This window comes from Brachyhypopomus gauderio, chromosome 14 (genome assembly GCF_052324685.1).
Source record: "Brachyhypopomus gauderio isolate BG-103 chromosome 14, BGAUD_0.2, whole genome shotgun sequence".
NCBI classification, from domain to species: Eukaryota; Metazoa; Chordata; class Actinopteri; order Gymnotiformes; family Hypopomidae; genus Brachyhypopomus; species Brachyhypopomus gauderio.
Genome location: NC_135224.1, coordinates 14985711 through 15011989, shown reverse-complemented (window position 1 = coordinate 15011989; position 26279 = coordinate 14985711). Strand labels below are relative to the sequence as shown.

At 41.2% G+C, this 26279-nt stretch overlaps 1 protein-coding gene across 5 annotated transcripts in view; it reads right to left on the bottom strand.

The window, feature by feature from the left end:
- dpp6b (dipeptidyl-peptidase 6b) overlaps positions 1 to 26279 on the bottom strand; it is a 183423-nt gene that overhangs the window by 74907 nt on the left and 82237 nt on the right. The window contains exon 1 of one of the 5 annotated variants that reach the window (XM_076972528.1): positions 11343 to 11524. The exons of the other annotated variants lie outside the window; for them this stretch is intronic. Within the exon in view, the coding sequence (XP_076828643.1) occupies positions 11343 to 11399 (57 nt within the window). The 5' untranslated portion in view covers positions 11400 to 11524. Of the gene's footprint in view, positions 1 to 11342; positions 11525 to 26279 lie in introns of those variants that run through there. 5 annotated transcript variants of the gene reach the window in all.

The following is a 26279-nucleotide window of genomic DNA, read 5'->3' as shown; positions in this document are numbered from 1 at the left end:
GACTTAGATGAGGGTCAAAAATAATGTTCAAAATTTTCAGAGAATTACCAGTTGGGGTACTGTTGATAACTCTCAATAATTAGGACCTCTGTCTTGTCCTCATTTAGCTTTAGATGCTACTAGATAATCAATCCTTTATAGATGCAATGCAGTCCAATAGATTGGATAGTCTATTGTAATCATTACACTTCACACAGAGATATAGCTGCATACCATCTGCATAAAAAAGTAATATTAAATCAGAGTTAATTCCTCAAGCAGTAGCATATGTAAAGAAAAGAAAATAAGGCCATTAGAACCCTGAAGGATTCACAAGCAAAATCAGCGATGGTGGACCTCTTATCTCCCACAGATATTAAAATGTTTTTATTTGATAAAAAAAGACTCAACCCACCTTAGGGCAGTGGCTGCCAACCCATTAGTTATGCCTATGTGCAATTGTGTAGGCCAAAATGTAGCCAATCGAGTGCTTAGAGCAATCTTGTCAAATGCTGCACCAAGATTCAATAATACCAGCAGATCTTTGTTTAAGGCCAGATTGAAATGTTTTCAAAAATACTGCATGTCTCCAGTTTCTAAGCATGCGGGTTAGAGACCACCTTCTCCAAGATTTTGGAAATAAAAGATCATTTTGTAATAGGACTAAAATGACTAAGACCAGTTGGGGTGATACAAGATTTCATGAGAACAGCTACTACAATTGTAATAGACTTTGTCACACTGTGGTCCATACCCAGCCAAACACAGACATGGCCAACCTTCATCCCCCAGCCAGACACCTCCAACCCATCAATCACCAGCCCGTCAATCACATCACTCACTCACTTCCACATTCCCAAGCTCTCACTTTTTGATCATTACATACACCTGCACCTCTTAACTTCTCTCTTAATGCGTTGTGTTGGCCTTCTCACTGAGCCTATGTAAACCGAGCTTCAAATCTCTCAGTTGCCTGTTTGATTTCATTACATTTTGCTCTCAGCCTACTCCTCTTTGTTTTCTTGTTCCTTCCTTCTCTGAAGCCGTTTCTGCTGTACTTCACGTGTGCTTTGCTCCTTCATCAGAATGCCATGGTCTGGCACAGGGCCTGAGAGAAGAGATGAGTTCACCATGAACAACCCGATTGCAGCATATCTTTCAAGAAATGAGCTGGTAAAATGTCTGAAGAATTTGAAGAGGGTTGCATATGGCAGACAGCCTCCATTAGCACCTTAATAGAAATGTTATTAAACTGATCCAGCAGTGCAAGATCACAGCTAGAAGGAGAAACCATGTAAAATGAGAGAAGTAATATTAGCTGTAATGACAGGGACCTTATTAGCAAAAAACAAACAAACAAGAAGACAACCTTTTTTTTGTGGTCAGACACAAAAAGGTCTTCTACATGAAAAAGGTTCAAAGGTACGCTCAGGGCAAAAACCCAATCTCATGTACGTCCATGTCTGAAGACACCAGACACATGCTGGCAAAAATGAAAAGCCAACGTTATTTAAAAGTTCTGCTACATACCCATCAGAGCCCTCAACCATATGAATATTAAAACCACAGACTAATAATACTTTATCATACTTAACTAAAATGGAATCAATGTCATGGGCTAACCAATTATTTAACTCTTTAAACCCCAGTTTTATTTTTTAGTGACTCGTCTGAATTCAGTGCTATTAGTAATAGCACTGAAATTAATATGAAAACAGTAGTTAGTCTGTATGCTATTTTTCTACTGAAATCTTTTTCCATAAAGATTTTTATGAAGATTATGGGTTCTATATGAGAATTATACTCTGATGTATTTGTATTTAATATCTATTCTAGCATTTTTTGTATTATTTGTGTGTGCAGCGTATTTGAGATACAGGACATAACAGCATAGAATATTAAAATACATACAGTGCTGCTTAAAAGTTTGTGAACCACCCAAACATAGTAATTGTTTTTAAAAAATTCAAGGAAATATAAGCAATTTCTATCTCAAAAAATACTGGAAATCCGCCAAGTGCAAACGTATATGAACTCTTTTTAGCGTGTGGTGCCTCCTGCAGACATTACTCCAACCAAATGTCTTCTTTAACCACAAACAAGTGTCTACATCTGCTTTTTGGGATTTTTACCCACTCCTCCTTGCAGAACTCCACCAGTTGAGAAAGGTTGGAGGGACATCTGGCATGTACCACCCACTTCAGATCTTGCCACAGCATTTCCATGGGATTGAGGTCCAGACTCTGACTAGTGCGACACGTCCTTCTCTTAAGCCATTCCTTCAGAGGTGTCAAGTAACGCTGTACAAATACTTTGTTACCTTACTTAAGTAGAAATTTTGGGTATATACTTTACTGAAGTATTTATTTTTCATCAGAATTTTTACTTCTACTCTTTACATTTTCGTGCAATTATCTGTACTTTCTACTCCTTATGTTTTAAAAATTGCCTAGTTACTCCTATTTCAATTTGGCTTGTTCTCAATCTGGCTTGACATCATTAAAAACACTATCCAGATAAATCATGACATCCAGATAGAGTGGATTTGATTATGATGGGAGCAGAAATATAAACATACACCATTCTATTGCTTTGTGTGCACATGTCAAGTCACACTCCAGCAATAAGATAGCAGACATGAGTAGCTTAGTGTGCTATTCATGGCAGAGACTCTAGAACTCAAGCAAAATGTGCCAACTAAACACCAGCATGGAGGCTGGTATCAAGGAAGACCAGCTAACCAGCTGTATATCAATAGCGCACCGTTGTAGGTTTTTGAATTATTTATCTCGTCTTATGTGTGTTTGTCGTCATGGTAATAAATTTTGTGTGGTGCACCACTCCCTCGTTGCCCCTCCCCCACCACCATGACAATATGGTTTTAATAAAGTTGCATCTTACTAAAATGCATTAGTTTAAATGGGCATATATGCGGCTGAAACAGTTAGTATAGTGCATTTATTTTTTAACATTAACATTTTTAAACAACATTTAATAACATTAGTCATTATGGCTCTAGAATGTTTTATTTTATTTATTTGATAAATGTTTTTTTTGGGGGGGGGGGGGGTAGCACCCTATAGGTTCGGTGACGTGGCCTATGTATTTGTCCTTTTACTTTTATACTTTAAGTAGTTTTGAAACCAGTACTTTTACACTTTTACTTGAGTAAATAGTTGAGTCGATACTTCAACTTCTACAGAACCCCAGTATCTATACTTCTACCTAAGTAATGAATGTGAATACTTTTGAAACCTTTACATTCCTTGGTAGTTTTGCTGGAATGCGTTGTCTTGCTGCATAACCTATTTCCATTCAAGCTACAACTTCCTGACTGATGGCAGGAGATTCTGGTCAAGACTTTGTTGATGGTCCTGGGAATTGATGGTTTCCTGGATAATATGGAGTCAACCAGGTCCAGAGGCGGAAAAGCAGGTCCAGACCATCACATTTCCACCACCACGCTTCACTGTTGGGAGGAGGTTCTTCTCTTTATATGCAGCGTTGATTTTTCTCCAAACATGGCGTCTGTGATTGTGGCCAAATAATTACATTTGAGACTCATCTGTCCAGAAAATGGAACGTCCAGAAAGCCTCTGGTGTGACGCGGTGATAGAGGCAGTAGGAGGCAGAGGCTGTTAACAAAAAGCCTTATTGTCCATGCTTATCACAACAAAAAGACTCAGGCCAGACGGCTTTCCTCCATGGCGCCTGTGATTGTGGCCAAAAGTTTTTATTTTGGACTCATCTGTCCCTAGAATTACCTTCCAAAAAGCGTCTGTCCAATGTGTCTGTGGCCTTTACCTGAATTTTTATTGTTCTAGAGTTTCTTGGTGTAAACATTGATGCCCATCCACTCATGGGCACCTCTGAGTTGTGGTGATGCTGAATGCCTCCATTTGTAAATGCTTGTCTTACAGTGGATGGATGGAGCTGGAATCTTTTGGAGATGGTCCTGTAGCTTTTCCCAGACTGATGGGCTGTTACCACCTTCTTCCTGATGTCCACAGATGTCTCCTTTCCTCTCGGAATTGTTGATCTTTGTGCTTTACGCCTCGGCACGGCTGTGATTTGGTTGGTATTTTCTCCCTTTTAATCAGCGTAACTAAAATCTTTTCTCAGGAATGTCTCATTTGATTGGTCTACTTAATTGATTACTTCATTCCCAAGTCTTTTACCTAATTGACTTTACCAGTGCAGCTGCGGTTCATTTACTTTTGCACATGCTCTGATTCTATGTTTTATGTAGTATGTAGTTTGCTGGCAACCAACACGTTTCCCTCAAAACAAGTGATTGAAATTGATGAACATAAACCTGACATTTCAAATGTGAAAACAGGCGTTAATAAAATAAGAGAATCAAGGTAAAACTACATAAAAACCAAAACTACTTAAGCAGTTTGCAAACTTTCAAGCAGCATTGTATATATACACATAGCTGTAAGGAACTGCGTGACACAGAGCATGAAGGCGGATACAAACGCTGAGGAGAGTGAGATTTATTCCATAGGCAGAGTCGTAATAGCAGGCGGGGGTCATATTGGACAGGCAGTCCGAACATGGAATATACACAGGCATACTAACAGGACTGAAAACAACAAGGCAGGCTATCTAATGAAGGACAAGCAAAACACATGGATAACGGAAAACACAAAGAGCTAACTCACGAACGGCATCAATCACAATGAACAGGAATCCACAAACGGCAGTGATAACAAGGAACAGGAATGAACAAAATATCTCACAACCGACATGGGAGACACAGGGACTATAAATACACAGAACTTAAACGGACACAGCTGGAAACGTTGATGACACGGGCGTGGCAGACGGGGGAAAACCATGGAGACAGACAAGAAGGTGGGATCAATGGGCTGGGAACAACACAGACATGAGAAACAGGGAACCCGGAGCGACAGCTAGGAGAGGGGGGCGTAGCCCTACGTGACAATAGCTCAAATCTATAAAGAAATCCACCTTCAGTTGGCCCCGTGATGGGGGGGTTGGGGGGGGGGTATGGGTGGAGAGCAGTACACCATGCACACGCTTGTACGATCTGCTCCTCTCCGTCTCGCTCTGCTGGCACACGCTGAGAACGATAAGAGGCCACGGATCTGCAGTCTGTTTACATTTCACATTAGATCGTGATGACAGACTCTTATCAGCATATCTGTTATTCAATATTCTTAAATATAATAGAACAAATCTTTAAAAACCTTTGCAATCCATAATGACTGCAGGCCTGAAGGGCTGAAGGCGTAAGAAACAGCACAAAATAGCTGTTTGAAGCTGTTAGGTAGCACATTACACAGATTCTCTCAAAAGGGGATGTGTACCCCTTCTTTTCTGTTCTCAATATTTTTGAATAAGAGTGAAGATTTTTAAGAATTGACCAAAAATGTGTCCGAGAAATCAAAACCATTATATTTATGTACTTCAAACTAGTCACCCTTTGATTCAGTGACAGCTTTGTGCACACTTCTCTCCATAAGCTTCATAAGAAAGTCACCCAGAAAGTTTCTTTGACAGATTTGAAGCTTTGAAGAAGTTCCCCCATATGCCTGAGTGATTAAATGAATGCTGCTTACTTTGGAGGGAAAAAGGATTTAGGTGCAGAATTCATACAGCTTTCATTATTTAGCAAATTTAAGCAAATGTCTTTACATTAAATTGTGCTTTAGATATCTCAAAAGCATGCATTCAGTAAAACTACCCTAACTGCTGAACTGTGCGTGCCAGTTGTTTATAATGTACAAAGCTTCATGAGAATTAGAACAGATTACAAAACATTGCACCACACAGTGTAACGTGCAAGACAGACAACGACATGTCGAACCAGTCTATTTGTACTTACATTTACATTTTCGGCATTTAGCAGACGCTCTTATCCAGAGTGACTTACAAAGTGCTTTGCTTCTGATCACAGAATACATCCTAGGTAATAGTACGGATAGGCCAGAATTCAAGACACCATTGAGTCAGACTACTACTAAACTACAGGAGTCAATATCATTACCTAGTGTTTTGCAAGTTAGACGTTTGCCAAGAAGCACAAATAACCATAGACAGACATACAATTTAAGAACAACAGCAAGTGGTATCAGCTGAGTTAGTGCTCTGGTAAGAACTCAACAAACAGGTGAGTCTTCAGTCTACGCTTGAAGATAGCAATAGACTCTGCAGTCCTAGCAGCTAATGGAAGACCGTTCCACCATCTTGGAGCCAGGATGGAGAATAGTCTGGAGCTTTGTCTTCCATGAGAGTTTATACATGGAGTTTCGAGTCGAGCCAAGCTTGAGGTTCTGAGTGTTCGCTGTACAGATCGGCTTTTTACCATGGACATCATGTAGGGAGGGGCCAGTCTATTTTTGGCTTTGTAAGCAAGCATCAAGGTTTTATTGTCTGATGCGTGCCGCTACTGTAAGCGTGTGAAAACGGTCAAATGCGTGTGTCTCACGCTCAATGCGTGAGAGTTGGCAACCCTGTGATTGAATGGACTGAATGGATTGATCAACCATTGATTGTTAACAATCAATGGTGATTCACTGATTCACCAAACATATCACACATAGAGATTTAGCAGGTTATTTTTTTATTTAATGCTGCTGGTTAACAATAGAAACTGAAAGGAAGTCCTCAGGGCAGAATCATCAGTTCATACATAGGCATGGGCCTACCTCAGTGTCTATCAAAATTCAATTATACACAGCATAGGCTGACACTAATGGGATTCAAGTTCTGTTGTGAAACACACTCCTTATCGCTCAATTACGCTCCGGCATTCGATTATACCCGGCTGATCGGAGCCAGCCGGGACAAACGGTGAACGCAATTAAAAAGCTTTGAAACAAGAGCGCTTCCCCTTTTTTGGTGCAAAGCTCATGCAAGTGAGTAAAACCACTACTGCACATGTGTTTGCCTCAGCCTAGCACAGCTGCCAGAACCCAAACCTGCACTAACTGTCCTCTGATGATTGATGGGCCTGCATATGAACCAATCTAAAAGAATGCAAAATGTCACTGTAACCTAGGAGCCCACCCCCAGGAGACTCTACCACATTGGATTGGCCCAGCCTTGCTCTGACTCCACCCCTGCACCTCTTATTTATTATCACCTGAACTAGTCGGTCTCTGAGCTCATTTATATATATATATATATATATATATATATATATATATATATATATATATATATATATATATATATATATATATATATATATATATATATATATATTGTGTGTGTGTGTGTGTGTGTGTGTGTGTTCTGGTGTTTGTCATAAATCTTGGTGAAGTCCTGCATATAAAAATGTTTTGCCTCAGCATTCGATCTCCCATTTTGTCACCTATGCTTATTCACAATTCCCTGCTTATTGGCCAAATGGGATACAGTCAGGAATGGAATATAATGGAATATAATAAGGCTCTTACGGAGTTTGACAGGGAGTATTAAGCCCTATCCGGACGGGATTCGTTTTTCAGGGGGACGTCTGTGAAAAATATTTCACCCTTGTACTCAGTGATAAAACTCTTGCATCCGGACAGCAATTGAAAAAACAGGAGGACCCGCGAGTTTTTGGCTTTCTCGGTCACATGACATCGCCTTGTCACGTGATAGCATGTTTAATAATGTCACACTGCCAACTCTGATGATTCCTTTTTAACTTTTAACTTTACTACTGTTCAGTTCAGCATTTAAGATCTCCGTTTAAGTTAAGCTATTTTGTTAAACCAATACAGAAAACACATTATAAAAAATCGCTAATGAATGTAAATAGTTAAATAAATCCGTTAAATAAAATAAAATAAATCCATTAAAAAATCCAGTAAATCCATTTTCGCTCGCCGCTGTCTTTACGTGGATCTCCGTGAAAACGCGCGCCCAACGTGTAACTACGGTGCGTGGCAGTGGACATATAGCTGTTTTATTAAACGCGAGGTGATGTCTGCATGTATAAACTCAGACATGTGGATCCGGACGGGACTAAAATTATCAGACGACCACGGAGTACAGCGAAAAACAGTAGGTAATTCCGCCTGTAATTTTCTCTGAGGACGTCTGAGAAAAACACGGACATGCTCGTTCCGGACGGGATTAAAATCACAGAGGACCCCCCGTAAAAGAGAAAATTACCCCAGGACCCCCTGAGAAACTAATCCCGTCCGGATAGGGCTTTAGTTCACCTGCTTACATGTAGAACTGAGTTTCTCTCCATTATACTGTCATGGAGCGCACAGTGACACCCATATATATTTTCAATGCTCCTTTTGCAAGTACCAACCATACCATTTGGGATAAGAAATATGTGTGTGCACATATGTGTAAAATTTAATGACAGACATACGGCTTTGCAAAAAGCTCAATTTCTGAGGTAAGAAAATAATTTGTTTTAATGAGAAACTAATTTCACATTAAAAGTGTCAGGATACAGACAGGAAGCAAATGCTCATGGATGGAAGCAATTGATATGGTTTAATTAGGACTGTACAAAGGCATAGTAATAAAACATGGGAGTGAACAAGAAGCCGAATTCGTAATCCTATACTGTACCAGCTGAGGTAAAGACGATGGCCAAAGTAATAAACAGGATGGGAACCGAAAAGCAGACAGAAATAACGTTTAGTATGCAATAGCCAGGCATAGCAATACTTCGCAACAACTGCGTGGAACAGAGAAGTACAAATAAGTAGATGATAATGGGAAATGTGTGAATCAGAATCAATAATCAGGAGAGGCGGGTTGGATGAAACTGATTGGTGGAGCTGGATGAAGTGACAGGCGGCCAGATGTGGGTGTGCTGGGAGACACACCGTGAGGTTGAATTTCCTTCCTTAGAACACAGAAGATAATTTGGAAATGGAAACAACATTAAAAACATCAAATGATTGTAGCTTTGGCCACTGGCGCTGAAACCAAGGAATTAGGTTGGTGTGGCAATAGCCCAGTAGAGCGCTGTCTCCACCTGAGAGTATCTGTCTGGTCTGACAGTATCGGACTTCAGCATTATATAGCCACTCGTGATGAGGGGTGGCAACTCTGCTACCTTGCACAATAGCACTGCACCATCTGGTTATTGCTTGTGCTTTCCCAGAACACTGTCTAATGGGGATATTTTGGGTTTTACTAACATCGGCTGATTTACGGTTAACACTCCAGAGCAGCATCTAGTGTAAAGTCAAACAAAACGGCAAATAGTTTTTTGTCAGTGCAGATCATCATGTCTCCAAAAGACACGGGCTAATATGTTTTCCTGGATTCCACAGGCTCCATCCACTGCTATTTCCTAGGAATATGATTCTACCAGCAAGTTTAGATCTGACCATAAAATCTATTTTCACAGTCATGATGACATGCAGTTGCACCAACCCCTGCCAAGCCAAAAAAAAAAAAACACTTTGTTATGACCCTTTGTTATGAGTGAAATCTTGTTAAAAGAGGCTATACTGGTATAAAAACAGAAAATATATTAATGACACATGTGAATCAGTCCCCACAGGCTTGAAGAATATACATGTTGCCCTTGACTGTAGTTTGGCCTACAAACCATGCACATCTTGTCTCTACCCACAGAACGTCTTCCTTCTGTTATAGTACCGCTACACCCATTTCTGTCTGCTTACTCTACTGCAACACCCCGTCAGCTGAAATACCAACACCACATGGACTACCACATCTATACCACATGCTCTAAACGCGTCAACCAAAGCTCTTAGGTTCTTAGTCTCTTAGGCCTCCAATAATTAGAAAGATAATTTTTACACTGGCTCTGTTCTGTCTAAGATTTCATAAAACAGCACTGATCTAGTACATTTATGTATTACTAAGTAAAGTAACAGTTCTTTGCTATTTTCCATGCTATATTTTACTATTTAACATTTAATTGTTTAGCTGGGTGTGTTTTGCTGCAGTGCCCCTGGACAAATGATCTCCGCTGAATTTCCCCGCATAAGAAACAGCTTGAATTGAATTGCTCCCACGTTGACCTCACATCTCACCTGTTATCTTTCTCTCTCTTATTTTGTAAGTTATTATGGTCTGAAAATAAGAACATACTCTTTCTGAAAATTCCCTGTTTACTGAATCAGGTAGGTGTTTGAGAGAGGGCACGTCATACAATGTTTGAATTCAATTTTGAAACACCCAAGATAAGGTGCCAGGGAAATTGGGTTTTAAACAAGGCTGATACATGGTGGACTTAACATATTCCTGCAGTCTTGTGAGTGTGCGCATGCCAAAGCTACTTTGCAAGGCAAAAATTGAGTGAGTGAGACAGGGTGGAGGGCTGGAGATGGGGATGGGATGTTTGGCGTTAAAAAAAACCAGATTGAACCTCATTGTTGAATTTTTATACCTTTTACCTCACCCTGATGACAGAGACATATTGCTCGAGGGGAAGCACGGGAAACAAAAGAGATGGAGAGAGAGGCAATATTTGGACAAGTGTATCACTACATATTCCAGGAACATTACACATACCCTCTATGAAAAATTTACCTTGGTTTCTGGCTAGCCTAAATTCAGAATGGATGTCCAAGTAGTAACAGAAAATACTGGCCACTACAACACAGTATAATATAACCATGTCCACAGTACAATGTATGACTGGCTCCAGCTCACTCCAGCCATAATACAGCTCTGCACTGTATTGCATTTTTCTTCGACAAACAAGGTTTCATATTGTGTTTTTTTTATTATTGTTTGCCTCTTTCATCAATGCCTTAAACATTTCCCAAGGCCCGGCAAGGAAAATGTATACTCCATCATGCACGAGGTTCTGAATCAGTGTGCGTCTCTGAGTACGAGATGCATATCTTGAGAGTGTGTGATGTGTAGACTGAGAATGAATGCACCAGAGCCTGACAGTCAAGTTTACATGGGGAGAAACAGCCCTGTGTGAACTTGCCACAGGCTTTGCTGCTTGGGTGGAATTTCCACTCCAGAGACCACCTCTCATTTTTCAAAGTCACATCAGCAGTTCATTTATGGAGGACATGCTGCATTCAAGCATAAAACCAGTCTACTTTGTTGTTGTCTTAGACTGAGCTCCTGAAGGTTTCCAGTCGGCAAAACCTTTCAGGTGTCATCTCTCTTACAAACTTCAGCGTAGGTTAAACTCTCCAAACATCAAAAAATGAAACATAAAAAAACTGGGATCAAACATCAAAAGTGCTTTTTAGCATCTTTAAGCCCAGAAGAGCCTTGAACTTTGGTTAAAGCTGAAAACTGTGATGAAGGTTACCCTGAACGTTCTTACTTAGAAAAAGATTTAAATGGCAACATGCCTCGCATGTGTGGGAAGTTTCCGTAGTGTATAAAGCATGATGTGTTGGGTGCAGCGGCAACTCAGAAGCCAAGGCCCTTACCTTTCCAGAGGAGTAGCTGGTATCTATCCTCATCTGGGTGGCAATGAGGACTGACATCACGCTTGCTGGGTCCCGTGGCCCTCCTAACGTTTGCTCACATGCTGCTTACAGAGTCTGAGGCGAGCAAGAACAGGTGGGAGGCGGCGGGGTAGAGGACGTCCACTTGTGGAACGCAGGTTGTGCCCGGTACCGTTGTTTAGTGGACGTGATGGCTCTTGTCTGCTCCCCTCCCTGCCCCACCCCGTTCACCCCTGCTCTCTGTGTCTGAATCCCACAGACGCCTGCGCGGCTATCGCTCCGGCGACGTCTCCACGCATGCGGCTGTGAGCTTGATCGTTGTCCTCTTCCACAGACTCGTTCTGTGCTCCAAGTCGTCTCTGTCTCTGTCTCTCTCACTCCCACTGTGCCTGATTTTTTCTCTCCCTCCGTGTCTCGTCTTGCCCCACTGAAGTGTGAGGTAAACCACTTGGATAATCTAGCAGACTTTTGAAAAACACACACTCACATGCCCACAAACACCCCATGCCTGCAACCCTTGCCAAATGGATCTGGGTCCGGAGGAATAGAAAATGTCTTTCTGTATGTGTGCGCGCAACAGTAAATACGTGTGCAGTGTGTGTAAGGGAGCAGGTGTATGTGCCTATCTAGAATACAAACCACTAACAAAACCTGATATTTCATTGCTAATAAACTTTCTTTGCATTATTTCAAACTATAGCAAACCATTTTCTATGTTCTCATTTGGGAGAAGAGAATCCTTGTGTGGAATATTTCAAAGCACCATTTTCTTTTCATGTATTTCATGCTTACACATGTTCACCACATATATGAACTGTTAAAGCCTCTGAACAAGCCTACCTAACACTGACTTCTGAGTCTTATTAGGATTTCAGAATTCCACTTTTCCAGATGTTTGTTACAATATCGAAGATAAATATCCTCAAAAAACATCAAAGTGCCGATTTTTCCAGCTCTTGGTAGCGGACTTCTTCAGTTTCTCCTCACGTCAGTTTAATCGAGCGTCCCGTTAGCCGATGATTAACTGTGTGTGATATTTATGGCGCGCGAGGCAGCTGTCTCTCGCGCCATGCAACGGTACGCTGGTGCAGTCTACGGCAATAATTTCGTTAAGATGCGCAAGAGTTGTAATGAAAGCCGGCAGCGTACTTTTTTGGCGGTGTCTTTATTGACTGAGAGAAGGTGAAAGAAAAAGTGAGCGTAGCATAGCATTATTAAGTCCTAAACACAGGGCGCATATAGAGTACCGCTTTAATAACTAATTACTCTGTGTGTGTGCGTGCGTGTGTGCGTGTGTGACGTTTTTGTAAATCTCTGTACCATTCTCACAAGTAAATCTGAAAGCTTGTTTGTCGCTGGGAACATACCCTCTAGTAGAAACGTACAAAAAACACACAAACAAAAAGTTGCGAGGGGAAAAGTTTAAATTATTTCACAGTGTTATTTTATTTTCCCCATTCGATTGCTTAGTAAACAGGCTTGCTCCCTCTCGGGTCTCTCTCTGGTAAAGCCTACTGTGTGAAATGTGCGAGCTTTGTGTATAGCGCCCTCCATTTAGGCCTGGGTAAAGGGGAGACGCTCCATAGCACTGGAGAGGAGGTTATCAGCACATACACACACAGTACTGAGGAAATGGCGCAGTGAGCTGACGGGACAGGGGCCTCTTATCGTGGCCACAGGCCATGCCGAGATGGAAACGTGCTAGTGAGAAATTAATCGTCTTAAATCCCGGAACAGCGGAACATTTGATAAGTAATTTTTGCTCGGGCAGTTTTTAAAGACAAAAATAAAATAAACACAGGCACAGTGTTTGATATATATTTATTTGTCCAAGCAGAGTGTTTATGTCCTGTGCACGTGCATGCACGGACGTAATTTTGGGGGGGGACGGGGGGGACATGTCCCCCCCACTTTTTCAAAAGCCGGCCTTGGTCCCCCCCAGTTTTTACGGTTAAAACCAAATATTTAAATAGCGACGAATCTATGTCCCCCCCCACTTTTGAAATCAAAATTAGGTCCATGCGTGCATGTTAGATACATTATGCTTAGTTCCGTGCAGCTTCCTCGAGGTTTTCTTTCATTTTCATTACGCAATATGATACAGTGCAAATTATTTCAAGGTCAGAGCAGCCTGCAACACGTGTCGAATCTCGTGCCAGCACAGTGACAGACCCTTTCCGCCCTGTTCATCCATCCAGAGGCGCACCAATCCCCCGCCCAGCAGACACAGAGTTCCACTAGATTATTAATGTCTCCCATATTAATCACGCCCTGCACAGTATGCTGAGACAGCAGCTGAACATTAACATTCCAAAAACGCAGACAATGAGCAGCACTGCAGGACACTGGGATACATTCCGGGCGTGTGGTCTTCACCCTGTGTGGCTATATTCAGTTAGGCCCGTGGTTAAACTCAGGCTACAGAGAGCACAGATTTAGGAAAACTTAGTTGACTTTCTTACATATTAGCGAGCCTTCGTTTGGACATTGTGCTTTCGCACGCCAGGCCCGGTGTCGGCACATACGATAAAAGCACAAACGGGCTAACTCACATCGCCAGACACCTGGTTGCCGGATGGTAGGTGTCGCAGGGATGTTTAGCCGTGCAGCTGTCTAAACTCACCATGGGGGTTGTACGACGGAGGTCAGTACAGAGACACTGAGCTGGTGGTTGCTGTCATATTTCCTTTGGGGCTGTATATCTGTTTGTCCTGATGGAGTCCTGCATCATCACCTCCCTGGAAAAGCTGACGTGGGAACAGACCTCAGCACTCGCCTCTGGGGTGATGGCCAGCGGGAGGGATGGCGTCTCCCTCTCTCTACCCCCAGGCTGGGGACGGGCGAGGAGCCGAAATGCCGTTTGAGATTTACAGTTTTATTTTTAATCAAGATACTGCTCACTCAGGCACCAGAGGATGGAGAGCCACAATGTATCAGAAGGACAGCGCCTGATTGCCAGTTCGCATGTCTTTTACTGCATTATAATATCAGACTACGTCTCTACATGGATCTATGTGCTGGTTGACTCCATTGTTACGGAGCAAAGACAAGTAGAACATTTCTTTGTATCAGTCCAAAACCCTGCAGTATCACTGCCTTAACTGTCTATAGATGGTCTTCAGCTGGCCTGGTTTTTAGCTGGTTGATAACAGGTTTTTACCAATATTTATTCCATATAATTTTCCATACAAATATTGTTTTTAAATTATTTGTTGTTAGGGAAACACGTTAACTAGCTGATGTTCCTCATAACTGAAGTACTACTCATAACAGATGTAGTAGGTTTGTCTTTTGTTTTTCCACCTGCTATATGTGAAACAGAGACTGTTCATTTTACCTGAAGGAGATAAGCCCACGTTAGCTCTGGCAGAGTAGGTAGCTAGCTTGTTCAGCTTCCCAATGCGCTAAATGCCAGAGGTGGGACCAAGTCAGTGTTTTGCAAGTCTCAAGTAAGTCCAAGTCTTCATACCTCAAGTCCCAAGTCAAGTCTCAAGCAAAGACACTCAAGTCAAGTCTCGAGTCAAGACAGGCAATAGTCAAGTCAAGTCCCAAGTCTGAAACTTGGAATTTCAAGTCCTTTCGAGTCTTTTTTTTTTGTTTTTTTTTTACCAATGTTGCAGATATATTTTAAATGTAAATAATAGACATGCGTTCTTTTTTAAATCTGTATTCTCCTCAAATCTTGATAAAACATGTGCAACTGAAAACACGAAGTATAAAAAAAAATTAAAATTACACCTCTTTATTGCACAGTTCAATTTGTTAAACTTAGCTGCAAAAATATTCATACTTTAAACTACAATTTTCCAGAAATAAATATTCTGTGAAAAAGTCATAAGTAGAACTCCATGTTCAAATAAAAAGTGCTGATATTTTCACAGTACAGTACAAAGAACCATAACAGCATTTTCCCTCTCTTCTCTTATCTGGTTTCTTGGAGAACATGAGTGACACAAGACAAACAAATATAAGAACTGAACAATAAACAGGAATCTGCAACTTTAGACATTTCAGTAAACTATTCTGCATTGCATTTGCTGGCCAAATCATGGCCTGGCGGTTAGGGAACTGGTCTTGTGACCGGAGGGTCGTGGGTTCGATTCCCAGACAGGCCATGACTGAGGTGCCCTTGAGCAAGGCACCTAACCCCAACTGCTCCCCGGGCGCCGGGCTAGGGCTGCCCACCGCTCTGGGTACGTTTGATCCACAGCCCCCTAGTAATCACTAGTGTGTGTGTGTGTGTTCTGACTGCACAGATGGGTTAAAAGCGGAGGACAAATTTCGATTGGGGTGTAAAAATCACAATTGACAAAATATGGCACATTTCATTTCACATTTCAAAAGTCTGTATGTCATTTGTGCACGATGAATGATGTCCCCATAGCTGAAAACTCGCTCCACTTTTGTCAATATATTTTTTTCTCGACGTAGATGTCTTCAAATACACAATCCATGCTGAGATAGAACTGGATATTATGATGGTGACAGAGAGAGGCTCTCTTCCCCGAGTTCAGATACAGAACCCAGGGTTGCCAACTCTCACGCATTGAGCGTGAGACACACGGAATTTGACCGTCTTCACACGCCCTCACGCCACACATCCGATTTCTCACGCCGGAAAAAAATCTAGTTTATTTACCTCTGATCCACATCTATGATTCAATGAGTTACTAGTTCGCTCTGGCACCAACCACTGGCGATCGATCGATCGCGATATAATACTTAATTTGTGTCCATTTTACACCCCGCCCGGTAAAAATTTACGTTCGCCAACCCCCCATTTGATTGGTTGTGCTGCAGCTCATGCACACACACACGTACAGAGTGTGGAAAAGCAGAGGACTGGTCTGCGTCAGAAGGACGCAAATGAAATTAATGGGGCGCACTTTATAAATATTAATATGCGTTTTAAAATTTAGATTTGGGGTAAAAAAAGTAAACAGGTTCAAGTCCAATTCAAGTCCCAAGTTATTGGTGTAAAAGTCCAAGTCAAGTCTAAGTCTCTGAATATTTTTTCAAGTCAAGTCTAAAGTCTTAATATTAATGACTCGAGTCTGACTCGAGTCCAAGTCATGTGACTCGAGTCCCCACCTCTGCTAAATGCTCAGTCTGTCTTCGTGCCACACAGTTACAGATATAAAGCTACAGAAATATAGGGCTGTTTATAGTTGTTATAGCAAAGTTGCTGTGACATTACTTAAACTTGATGATGTAGATACAGTGGAGCTTGTCTGACTAGGCTAGAGTTTACCTGTTAGCCTTGTACCTTAGCCTTTATTATTGGCAGCACAGAAGTAGGTTTATCTTTTGTGTGATTGTTTCAAATTGGGCTGCTTTCCTATTTTTACTACTTAAGTTACTCAGTTAGGAGTGTATCTTAACCACTCAAGAGCTGTCCCCTAACCACTGTCCAACATGCCATTTTATTCTAATACAAATACAGATGCAAATCATTTTTCCTTGACCAAATACCAAAATATACCAAATACTGATACCAAATACCAAAATATACCAAATACCGATACAGATACCAAATACCAAAGGTCATTTGGGGTTTTGCCTCCCACAGTTCCATAGTGACTCCATGCTGTATTTTCTTCTGGGGAATTAGTTCAAGGTGGTTCACCCTGTCTCCACAGTCCCCTGAATCATGGAGTAATCAACAGGCCACGGTCCACCACGCAGTGTCAAAGAGAAGTGACACTGGGATGCCTGAGGGACCTGTCTCACCTCCCCTCATCCTCCATCCATCAGACATCTCATACATCACTAGCTCATGCTGTCCACAGAACCGCTCCCCCAGTGCAGGGTCTATTGACACTGGAGATAGCTCTGCCTCAGCCCCCATCTCTCAGAATTATAACACACTTCCTAATTTATTCATTATATATACACTTCATGTAAATAAATCAGACCAACACACCATGTGAGCCTCAGTTTGGAAAAGAGTTAAAAAAGTGTACCAAAGACACTTTCAAGGATTCCCTAAAGTATTCCCTTTGAAAAGAAGGTTGGAGAGATAAGAGGACCTGCTGCATGCTAACTAAATAAATGAAATACAGATACAAAAATGCCAAGGTTCAGGGTTTCTGAGCCTTTGTTAAAATCGGTAAAGCAGCGGAACAAGCTCTTTAACTCCGGCTAAGCAACAGATACCACAAAGCTCTGTACTGAAACCTACTGTAGCATGTTAAGCACAAATTGCTAAATGCAACAACACACTAAAGACAGCTAATCACAGTCCCAGCACTTCAAACAAAACTGCAGCGTTTCTCAGCTACAGTACTGGGGCAAAAGCAAGCTCATACACTTCCCTGTCAGAGTATTTCTTTATCCGAAATAAACAACCCAAGGCAAAGCATGACGAAATATTCCAGCACCATAATGTCATAGTAGCAACATGCACAGAACATTCACAACTGCAACCATTTGAAAAAATTAATGTATCAATCAATCAAACTGATATGGTGCTCAAAGACCGGCAGCGAACACCCTGCAGTAATTAGACCAATTTTCTTTAATAAATGTCAGCACATTTCAAGAAGGCTTCAGTCATTACAGGTGTCAGAAATGTCTCAGTACCTCGTCTTTTCACCCACTCACACATACAGTTTTCAGGCGCACCAATAGGTTTTAATGGAAACCATTCAAGATCGAGACTCAACCTTACACATCACATATGGAATGTACCTTAACCAATTAGGATGCCACTTAACTCATGTTGAGTCCTCTGATTGGACCACATCCCAATAATGTCTCCATCATTTGGGTACAGACTAAATGACTCATCACGTGAAAATAACACAGGGCAAAGTTTCTTCCCTGATAACAGATATGTGTTTTGTACACAAAATATCCTGTAGGCCACTCTGTGGTAATCTCAGATAGAAAGAATCATGTCAAAATATGACATTTTGGAAGACAGTGTGTTTAGCTCTGGTCAAATGATTTGATCAGTCACCCATCTATGGCACCTGGGGTGGGTCTTTAGGAGTTGGGGTGGAGTATTCTTGGTGGCCTGTCAAAAACTCATTTTCGATGAATGTCATCTTGTCTTAGATGATGATTCGCTTGTTTCAAAAGTCGCAATCAGAACAAAGAAGAAATGAAAGGAGAGAGTATCAAAGCCGATCAGTTACTTATGGGCCAATGCATAAGGCGTGTTTTCACCGACAGAAGTTCTGGGGTTTGAGAAACACATCAAAGAGCATGTACTGCTTCCATGGTAACGAGCCTCTTTACAGGCTTTCATTGGCCAGCACTGTTTGAGGGGAGGTAGTGAGCCAAAGCCCAGAAGACCCAGTGGGAGGGCATGAAGACCAAGTGGGAGGGCATGAAGACACAGTGGGAGGCGCTCCAGCCAGGCAAACTTATGACATGTAGCATTAAAATTGCCAATGACAGGCCCAATAGGGAAGTTGCTAGGAACGATGGTAAAATCAATTCATACTGAAGGAGCACATTGAAGAGTAGTTTTTGCTTGGTTTTACGCAACATGCTATCATCGCACAATGGGCTGGTATTGAAATGAAGGTGAAATGAAGCTTTTATGGCCCTTTTCAAGGATGATTACTCATTAATGAAACATGTCACCCTTTCACAAGCGTCTGTCATCATCGCGAAATGTGAGTGGATTTCAGTTTCAGACAAATTTCAGTTTCTGCTTCTACATCTACAGTGTGCTAATGACTCTGCGAAAATGCTGGCTGGGAACACAAAAAAGGGTGAGCTTATCATTTCTTCCTCTAAATCTGAAAAAACAACAAAAAAAATCATGAAAAATCATGGTATGTTTACCTGCTTTGAGTTGCTGTAAAATAAAACAGGCAAAAAGGTGTTTTGAGTCTGTTTGTTTATACTTTCAGGAGTTGTTGCTGTCCTACATGCCCCACAACTCAATGTAATGAGGAAGCTCTTCTTAAAACACTGATCCAGAAAACTTTATTGCTTATCATAAAATCATAAAGTTGTTCATTATGTGGATACATGCTAATTAACAGACACAAATATAAAACCTAGAAGTTGCTTTTAAGTAATAATGTAAGAATTGTATACAGTAGGGTTCAAGTGTCGTGAGGACACCTTTGAAGAACCGTGCACTTTAGGGTCATGTAAACAGTCACAGCAGACAACCGACAGGCCCTCCCAGAAGAACTTTCCGGCAGGGTGGAAGCCTGAATTGCAATACGCTACATCCCCAGAGTGAACCATCATTCTCCGTGACGCAACAGAAATTGTTCCTGCACAGACATGAATGACGACAGGCAACCTTTCTGGCTGGTGTAAATCGTTCGGAGCAGTGGCGGACCCGTGGGATTAGAACAAGCTTCAGAAACGAGCTGCATCCACTTAGGCGGACAGGAAGCACATTTAAAGTAACAGCTCGATATGAGCAGCCGGGGGGCGGGTCGTATCAGGGGCAGGGCGGGGTCATGTCGGGGGCGGGACGTGGGTGGGCAAGGGGAGACAGGTACCAAGCAACCCTACCCACTTATAAACTGCAGTTCTGGTGGGACAGAAGAGGGAGGAATTCAGAGGTTTCTGTCACTCATTCGTTATAGTTGTCACTATGTGGATTCAGTGGGTCAAGGTGTGATTCACACTGATCCCACTGAATTCCCAGTTGAGCAGGACAATTAAGGAAAATCAATTCTAATTTCTGGCAATGTTGTTTAAGGAGATGTAAATGTAAATATGAATAGCAGTGGGGCAAAAATGCCCTCCAGTCAATATCTTATTGATTTATTTAACTTCACCAAAATGTGTCTCCATCACACAATTTTGAATGGAAGTCATTATTATAATTTCCTTTCATAACATAATTTATGTCATGGTGCGCACAGCACCGAAAAGAAGGTACACGGCCACACACACACACACACACACACACACACACACACACCTTTACCTGTGCTTCATTTAAGGTCTTTCCCCTCCACAGGAGCATACGCATTGCTCGCCCATACTGCACTGAAGAGGACATCTGTTGTCATGTCGACACACCAAGGGCCTTACTGCCAGCGTTTTACTCTCGTTTCATTTTGCGTTTTGAGTTCGCTCACCGCTGCCATGGAGAACGATGCCCCTCCGCCCCCACAGTCCCGTATCGCAGCCTCACTGCCACCGTCACATCACGATATATTACTGACACAGGATGAGTCACACATGGGCAAATTCATTTTACATGGACACACATGACTTCACCCATAGTGGGAGCATCACATGTATGCAATATGCAGAAATATTTGAAAACTGATTGCTAGTCGACTCATCTATAAGTGCAAAGGTTTAGAGCACTTTTTTGTATGTTATGTAACAAGCGAATCAGTTCAAGAATGCTATATGTTGATCCCAATCTAAAAAAAAAAGAAACATTTTCTAACTCAAGGTGTTTGGTGGAATCTCTTCTGGCACCTGGCTGAGACTGCTAGACTGAAAGGACAGCTTCTGGAATGTTCCGGCTGTTTCGAGCAGATTTGAGCTGTTTTTGAAAAACAGCACATCAATGTCAACTCAGCAACTCCTACAGACAACTCAGCACCATTCATTTTGTAGGCCTTCACATGTGCAAATGCTTCTTTTCTACTGAAACACACACACACACACACACACACACACACACACACTGCATGTCATCCAAGGCCATGAGAGATGCACCTCTGCTCACATGCACACACATCAAAAATAATTCATCCATAAGTGTTGGCACTGCATCAGTGAACCTGGGACGCTTCCAAGCAGCACAGCACATTCAAATGTTTAAACATTCAGTCTGAAATTCTTATCTGACTCCAATTCCCAGGTTCCCAAGCTCCAGTATAAGAGACAGCAAATCAGTATTAATGCAAAGCCCAGTTCCTGAGGATGGGAGATATTCCTCTATTGCTTTTCCTTTTCACTGATCATGGTGACATAACAACTGAAAATAACCTCATTTCCTCATGGGAATCAGTAAAGATCTATATATCCACCCACTAGTGTAGCCGTTATGGAGTCTGAAAATTCCTACTGTATGGTAATGATATTCATGTCCAGATTTTCCATCTCCTTGCTTTTTATTGATAAGAATGTTTAGACACATATATTTGTCATCCTGGCCTGGACAGGTAGTTGCTTTCTACTGATCATTATTATTTTAGTGTGCCACTGGCTCACATGACAAAGCAACTTCCTTGTGTTTAATTGATTTAACATCACCTTGTTGCTCATCTACGGTTGGCGCTCTAATTACTAATCAGTTAAGAATTTGGCAGTAGTAGTGTGAATATCATAAAGAAAAATTACTTCAGTTTTCATGGTCAGTACATCCTGTACTGTTGAAGAGTAGGAAAATTAAATTTTATGCCTTCTGTACACTATACTAGACTTTAAAATTACAAGTAGGAGCCATGTTTTGGTTTGAGTAAATCATTATAAATCATAGATGTTGTGATGTCCTCCTTTAATGGGTTATTAAAATGACCATCCATCCATCCACCCACCCGTCTTTTATCAATCATCAATTAATCTCTCACATGCTATGGAGCACCCTCACATTCATTCACTCATTTGTTATGGTAGTCAGTAGTCTTGGTAGTCAGTATTAAAGTTGATGTATGGACATACAGTGCTGCTTGAAAGTTTTACCATGATTCTCTTATTTTATCATCCCCAGTTCTTGCATTTGAAATGTCAGGTTTATGTTCATCAATTCCATTTACATGTTATGGGGGAAATGTTTGAGATGCCAGCAGACTACAATAAACATGGAATCAGAACATGTGCAAACGTTAATGAACCACAGCTGCATTTGTAAAGTCAATTAGGTAAAAAAAAAAAAACTCAGGTGGAACACATGTGAGTGCTCAAGCAGACCAATCAAATGAGACATTTTTGGCAAAAGATTTGTGAGAGTTGTGCGAAGGTATAAAGTAAACAGATAAACAATTCTGAGAGGAAAGGAGACATCTGAGGACATAAGGAAGAAGGTGGTGACAGCACATTAGTCTGGGGAAAGTTACAAGATCCTCTCTAAAAGATTCCTGTTCCATCCATCCACTGTAAGACAAATCATTTACAAATGGACGCCGTTCAGCATCATCGCAACTCCACTCAGAAGTGGGCGGCCATCAAAACTTACAACAAGAAGCACCAGAAAAACAATAATTCAGGTCAAGGCCAACACATCATGTCCAGAGAGTTACAGACCTCTCTGGCAGCAACTGGGATAAATGTACATACATCTACAATCAGGTGAAATATCAATAGACATGGCATTCATGGGAGAGTTGCTAGAAGGAAGCCTCTGCTCTCAAAAAAGAATAAAGTTGCCCATTTAAACTTTGCCAGAGGCTTTCTGGACATCCATTTTCTGGACAGATGAGTCTAAAATGTAATTATTTGGCCACAATCACAGACGCCATGTTTGAAGAAAAATCAACTGCATATAAAGAGAAGAACCTCCTCCCAGAAGTGAAGCATGGTGGTGGAAATGTGAAGGTCTGGACCTGCTTTTCTGCCTCTTCACCTGGACGATGCCACATTATCCTTGGCCCATCAAATATTCTTTACAAATTGAGCTTTAGACGTTAATTTCAAAAGATCATTTTAAATTTTTTTTTAGAAAACAAGGACCATGATTGGATGGTTCACAAACTTCCGAGCAGCACTATATATGTAGCATTAAATAAACTGTTCCCACAAAGATAATTAACATATTGCAAACACACAAACTCAACAGCCCACAATAAAATGTTTAAAACAAAACCTCTGCTTGAAGAACACTTTAAAAAAGATTCAGTGACACACATTCTTTAAGTTTTAAGTCTTTCTATAACAAATTAGAGAATCTAATCTCATAATAAAAGCTTAGATTCCTAATTCAGTACTTACAGCGGATATCTTGAATGCACAGACCATAATTTCTCCTCTTTGATGAAAAAATACAAAGAAAACTAAGCAATTAATCAAATATAGATTATAAAATTTAAGTGTGCCACTGAGTGAGGACAAAGCTCCTCTTTTATAAAGAACACAAAGCTTAATCAACCAACAATAATAAAATAATAAACCTTGAAACACTGTTAATCAGTATCTAATATGGATAAGCAGTACAAAGGTATTTGCATGTAAATAGCATCTCTGTGATCAATCAATGATTAAAAAAGGTCAATTTTGTACCAGTTACAAAATCCGAGGTTTAAATGTCAAAGAATAATCTAGTAAACCATGATATTTGTATGTAGGCACATTTTCAACCACATTTCCCATTAAAGTAGTATCACATGGAAGGTCTGTTGGCATTTTACTTGAGTTTGTAAAATTATTTTGGTTTAACCAACAATTAGAATATATTATAGAATATATATATATTTATATTAGAATATATACATATATTTTATATATGTCATCTTGAAGGTTACACAAAGCTTTGGGTTTGAGAAGCTGTTGAACCGTAAGCAATAGTATCATCAGCATAATAGTGAAAAATTGTATTTGTTTATTTTAAAATTGTATTGCAGGCTCTTTTAAAGACTCATCTGGCTTTTCATTCACAGAAGAATCTAAACATTTTGCTCTGGTCTGTTTAGTCAGCCTTTCCATCCATCATAGATTATTCAGCTTCCTTAACGCTAATGCTCCAACACATGTTCCTTTCACATATTTACAAATACTATAGTGTGACCTACAACAGAACGTGGAACTACTATCTGTATCATCTTTCTGATATCACTCCTGACAGACAGAACGTCTAAGCACGGAGATGACACTGCCAGATAGGTTGTTTGGGTGGTAGCTTACTTTGGTAATGCTCTCTGCTGCCTCTGACCTTCAGTAATAGAGATTCTCCACATTCTCCACAATGCTTTTAAGGTAGACCATCTCTCCCTCTGAGAAGGTGCTCCAGGATGAAGGAACACACGTCCTTTTTTTTCTTTCCTTTTTCTGTGCAGGCCTCTTTTGTTTTTTATAATTGTGACTTCTGGAAAGTTGAGAATTTGTCATTGAGTTAAATTTAAATAAGCAAACCTTGGCCTCAATGCCTCTGCCTTCTCAAAACGAATACAGCCACATAAAAGGCTTCCCCTCAGCACCAAATGCAATGCTCTAAATTAATTAAGAATTGAGCCATTCTTCATATAAATGCATTACAGATTGAGTCATTCTTCACTTCACTGCAATAAGATTCAAATAATCTACATCACCCCCTTTGTTAGGAATGTGGTGGAATGTTAAGTCTCACTCCTCACCAATAGAGGTCGCAATTTGCATTTACATTTACATTTTGGGGCATTTAGCAGATGCTCTAATCCAGAGCGACTCACAGCGACTGTTCACTGAATGCATCCTAGACAGAACTGCCAGAATTCAACATACCCTTGAACCAGACTACTATTAAACTACAGGGATCTGTGCCATTACCTAGTATCGCAAATAAACACAGGCTCAAACTTAAACAACAGGAATTTAAAATGGACACCTAGAAGTGCAAATAACAATAGACATAAATAAACATTCAATGTCAAGTACACGGACAACCAGGGTAATGGATACAGTCAGGCTTTTGGGGTCCTGCAATAAACAACACATCACACACTGAAACTACTGAACTACTAAAACTAGCAATCATGGACTTGGCTTTGCAGCCTATGAATCTCAGTCCTGCTACTGGCTTTGGCTCAGCAGTGTTGAATCACACCACGATAAACATTTCATTCGAAGCAGTCATCCCCCTGCAGCTGAATCAATGGAGCTGAAAGCTGACATAACTCTCCGTCTGGGCACTGGAGTAATTGCATACACACCTACAAAGCCCTCAAGCCTCCTCAGAGAAGTTCCTAAGGCACCTGTGTTTGGTCAAACAGACCAGCTGATCATACTGTCCTGCGCCTGGGTTCCTGAACGAGCCAAACTCTTAAACAGTTCCTCTTAGTTGTCTGAGTGAGTAATCAAAGCCATCCTTGTACTGAGGTCTCACGAGGATCTTTGCGCTTCAAGCCTTCGGGCAATTCAGGGCCTGACTGAAAATCCATTTGCTGCCGTTTTACTTGTTCGCACTGACCTGCATGCAGGGCCACTTCCTGCCAGCAGAGGGCATGCTCTGTGTGCTGCACAGGAGTGCGCTTTTCCACATTTTATTTGTATCTGTAAGAATCACTCAGGTCGTTCTCATCATAATATAAAGGACAAACGCTTCATTTTAGCATGGAATGATGTCTGAGTATTTTTGGACTGAATTTGTCTCAATTGTCTTACAGCCAGCGTTCGATGTCCACGACAGATAACACCGAGCTAAACAAGGCGCACGTCAATATTTCTCTTTTATGTTTGCCTCCAAAAGCGCCCTTTCGACTGGGCAAGAGGGCACACTTTCGGCTTAAGAGTACAATATTTAACCTTCATGGACAGAGGTCCATGGTTGGGGAACGTAACAGATGATTCCAAAACATGTTAAATGAGAAATATTGCAGGCAAAAAGAAGTATGAGGACCAAAAGCATAATCACACAAAACATCATAATTGAATAGTTTCAAAATGGACAATCATTTAAAATGATCTTAAGATCACGGTGCCTTTAACACTTTATCTATGACGATTTCCTTATTATGAGTGTGGACCACCTGTGCAAGTTCTGTCCGTGCGGATTGACAGCACCGGCTGTGACGTTTAACACCGCAGCAGTCTGGGTCGCCCCTTGGTGTAAACGCAGCGGGCTTCAGTCCGTTCGTCTCCTCCCCGTTCCCGACTTGTGAGCGAATGCACAGGGACTAGAATCCTTTCGGATGAAGCGCGCGCACTCCTCCACGTCACCACGAACGAATCATGAACGTAAACAGAACGCCGCGAGCACACGTTGGTGGCGTCAAAACAATCACGTCATTTGTCCTCACGGTCATTACACGCACAAGCCTTTGTCACATACATTTGCAGGACTAAATG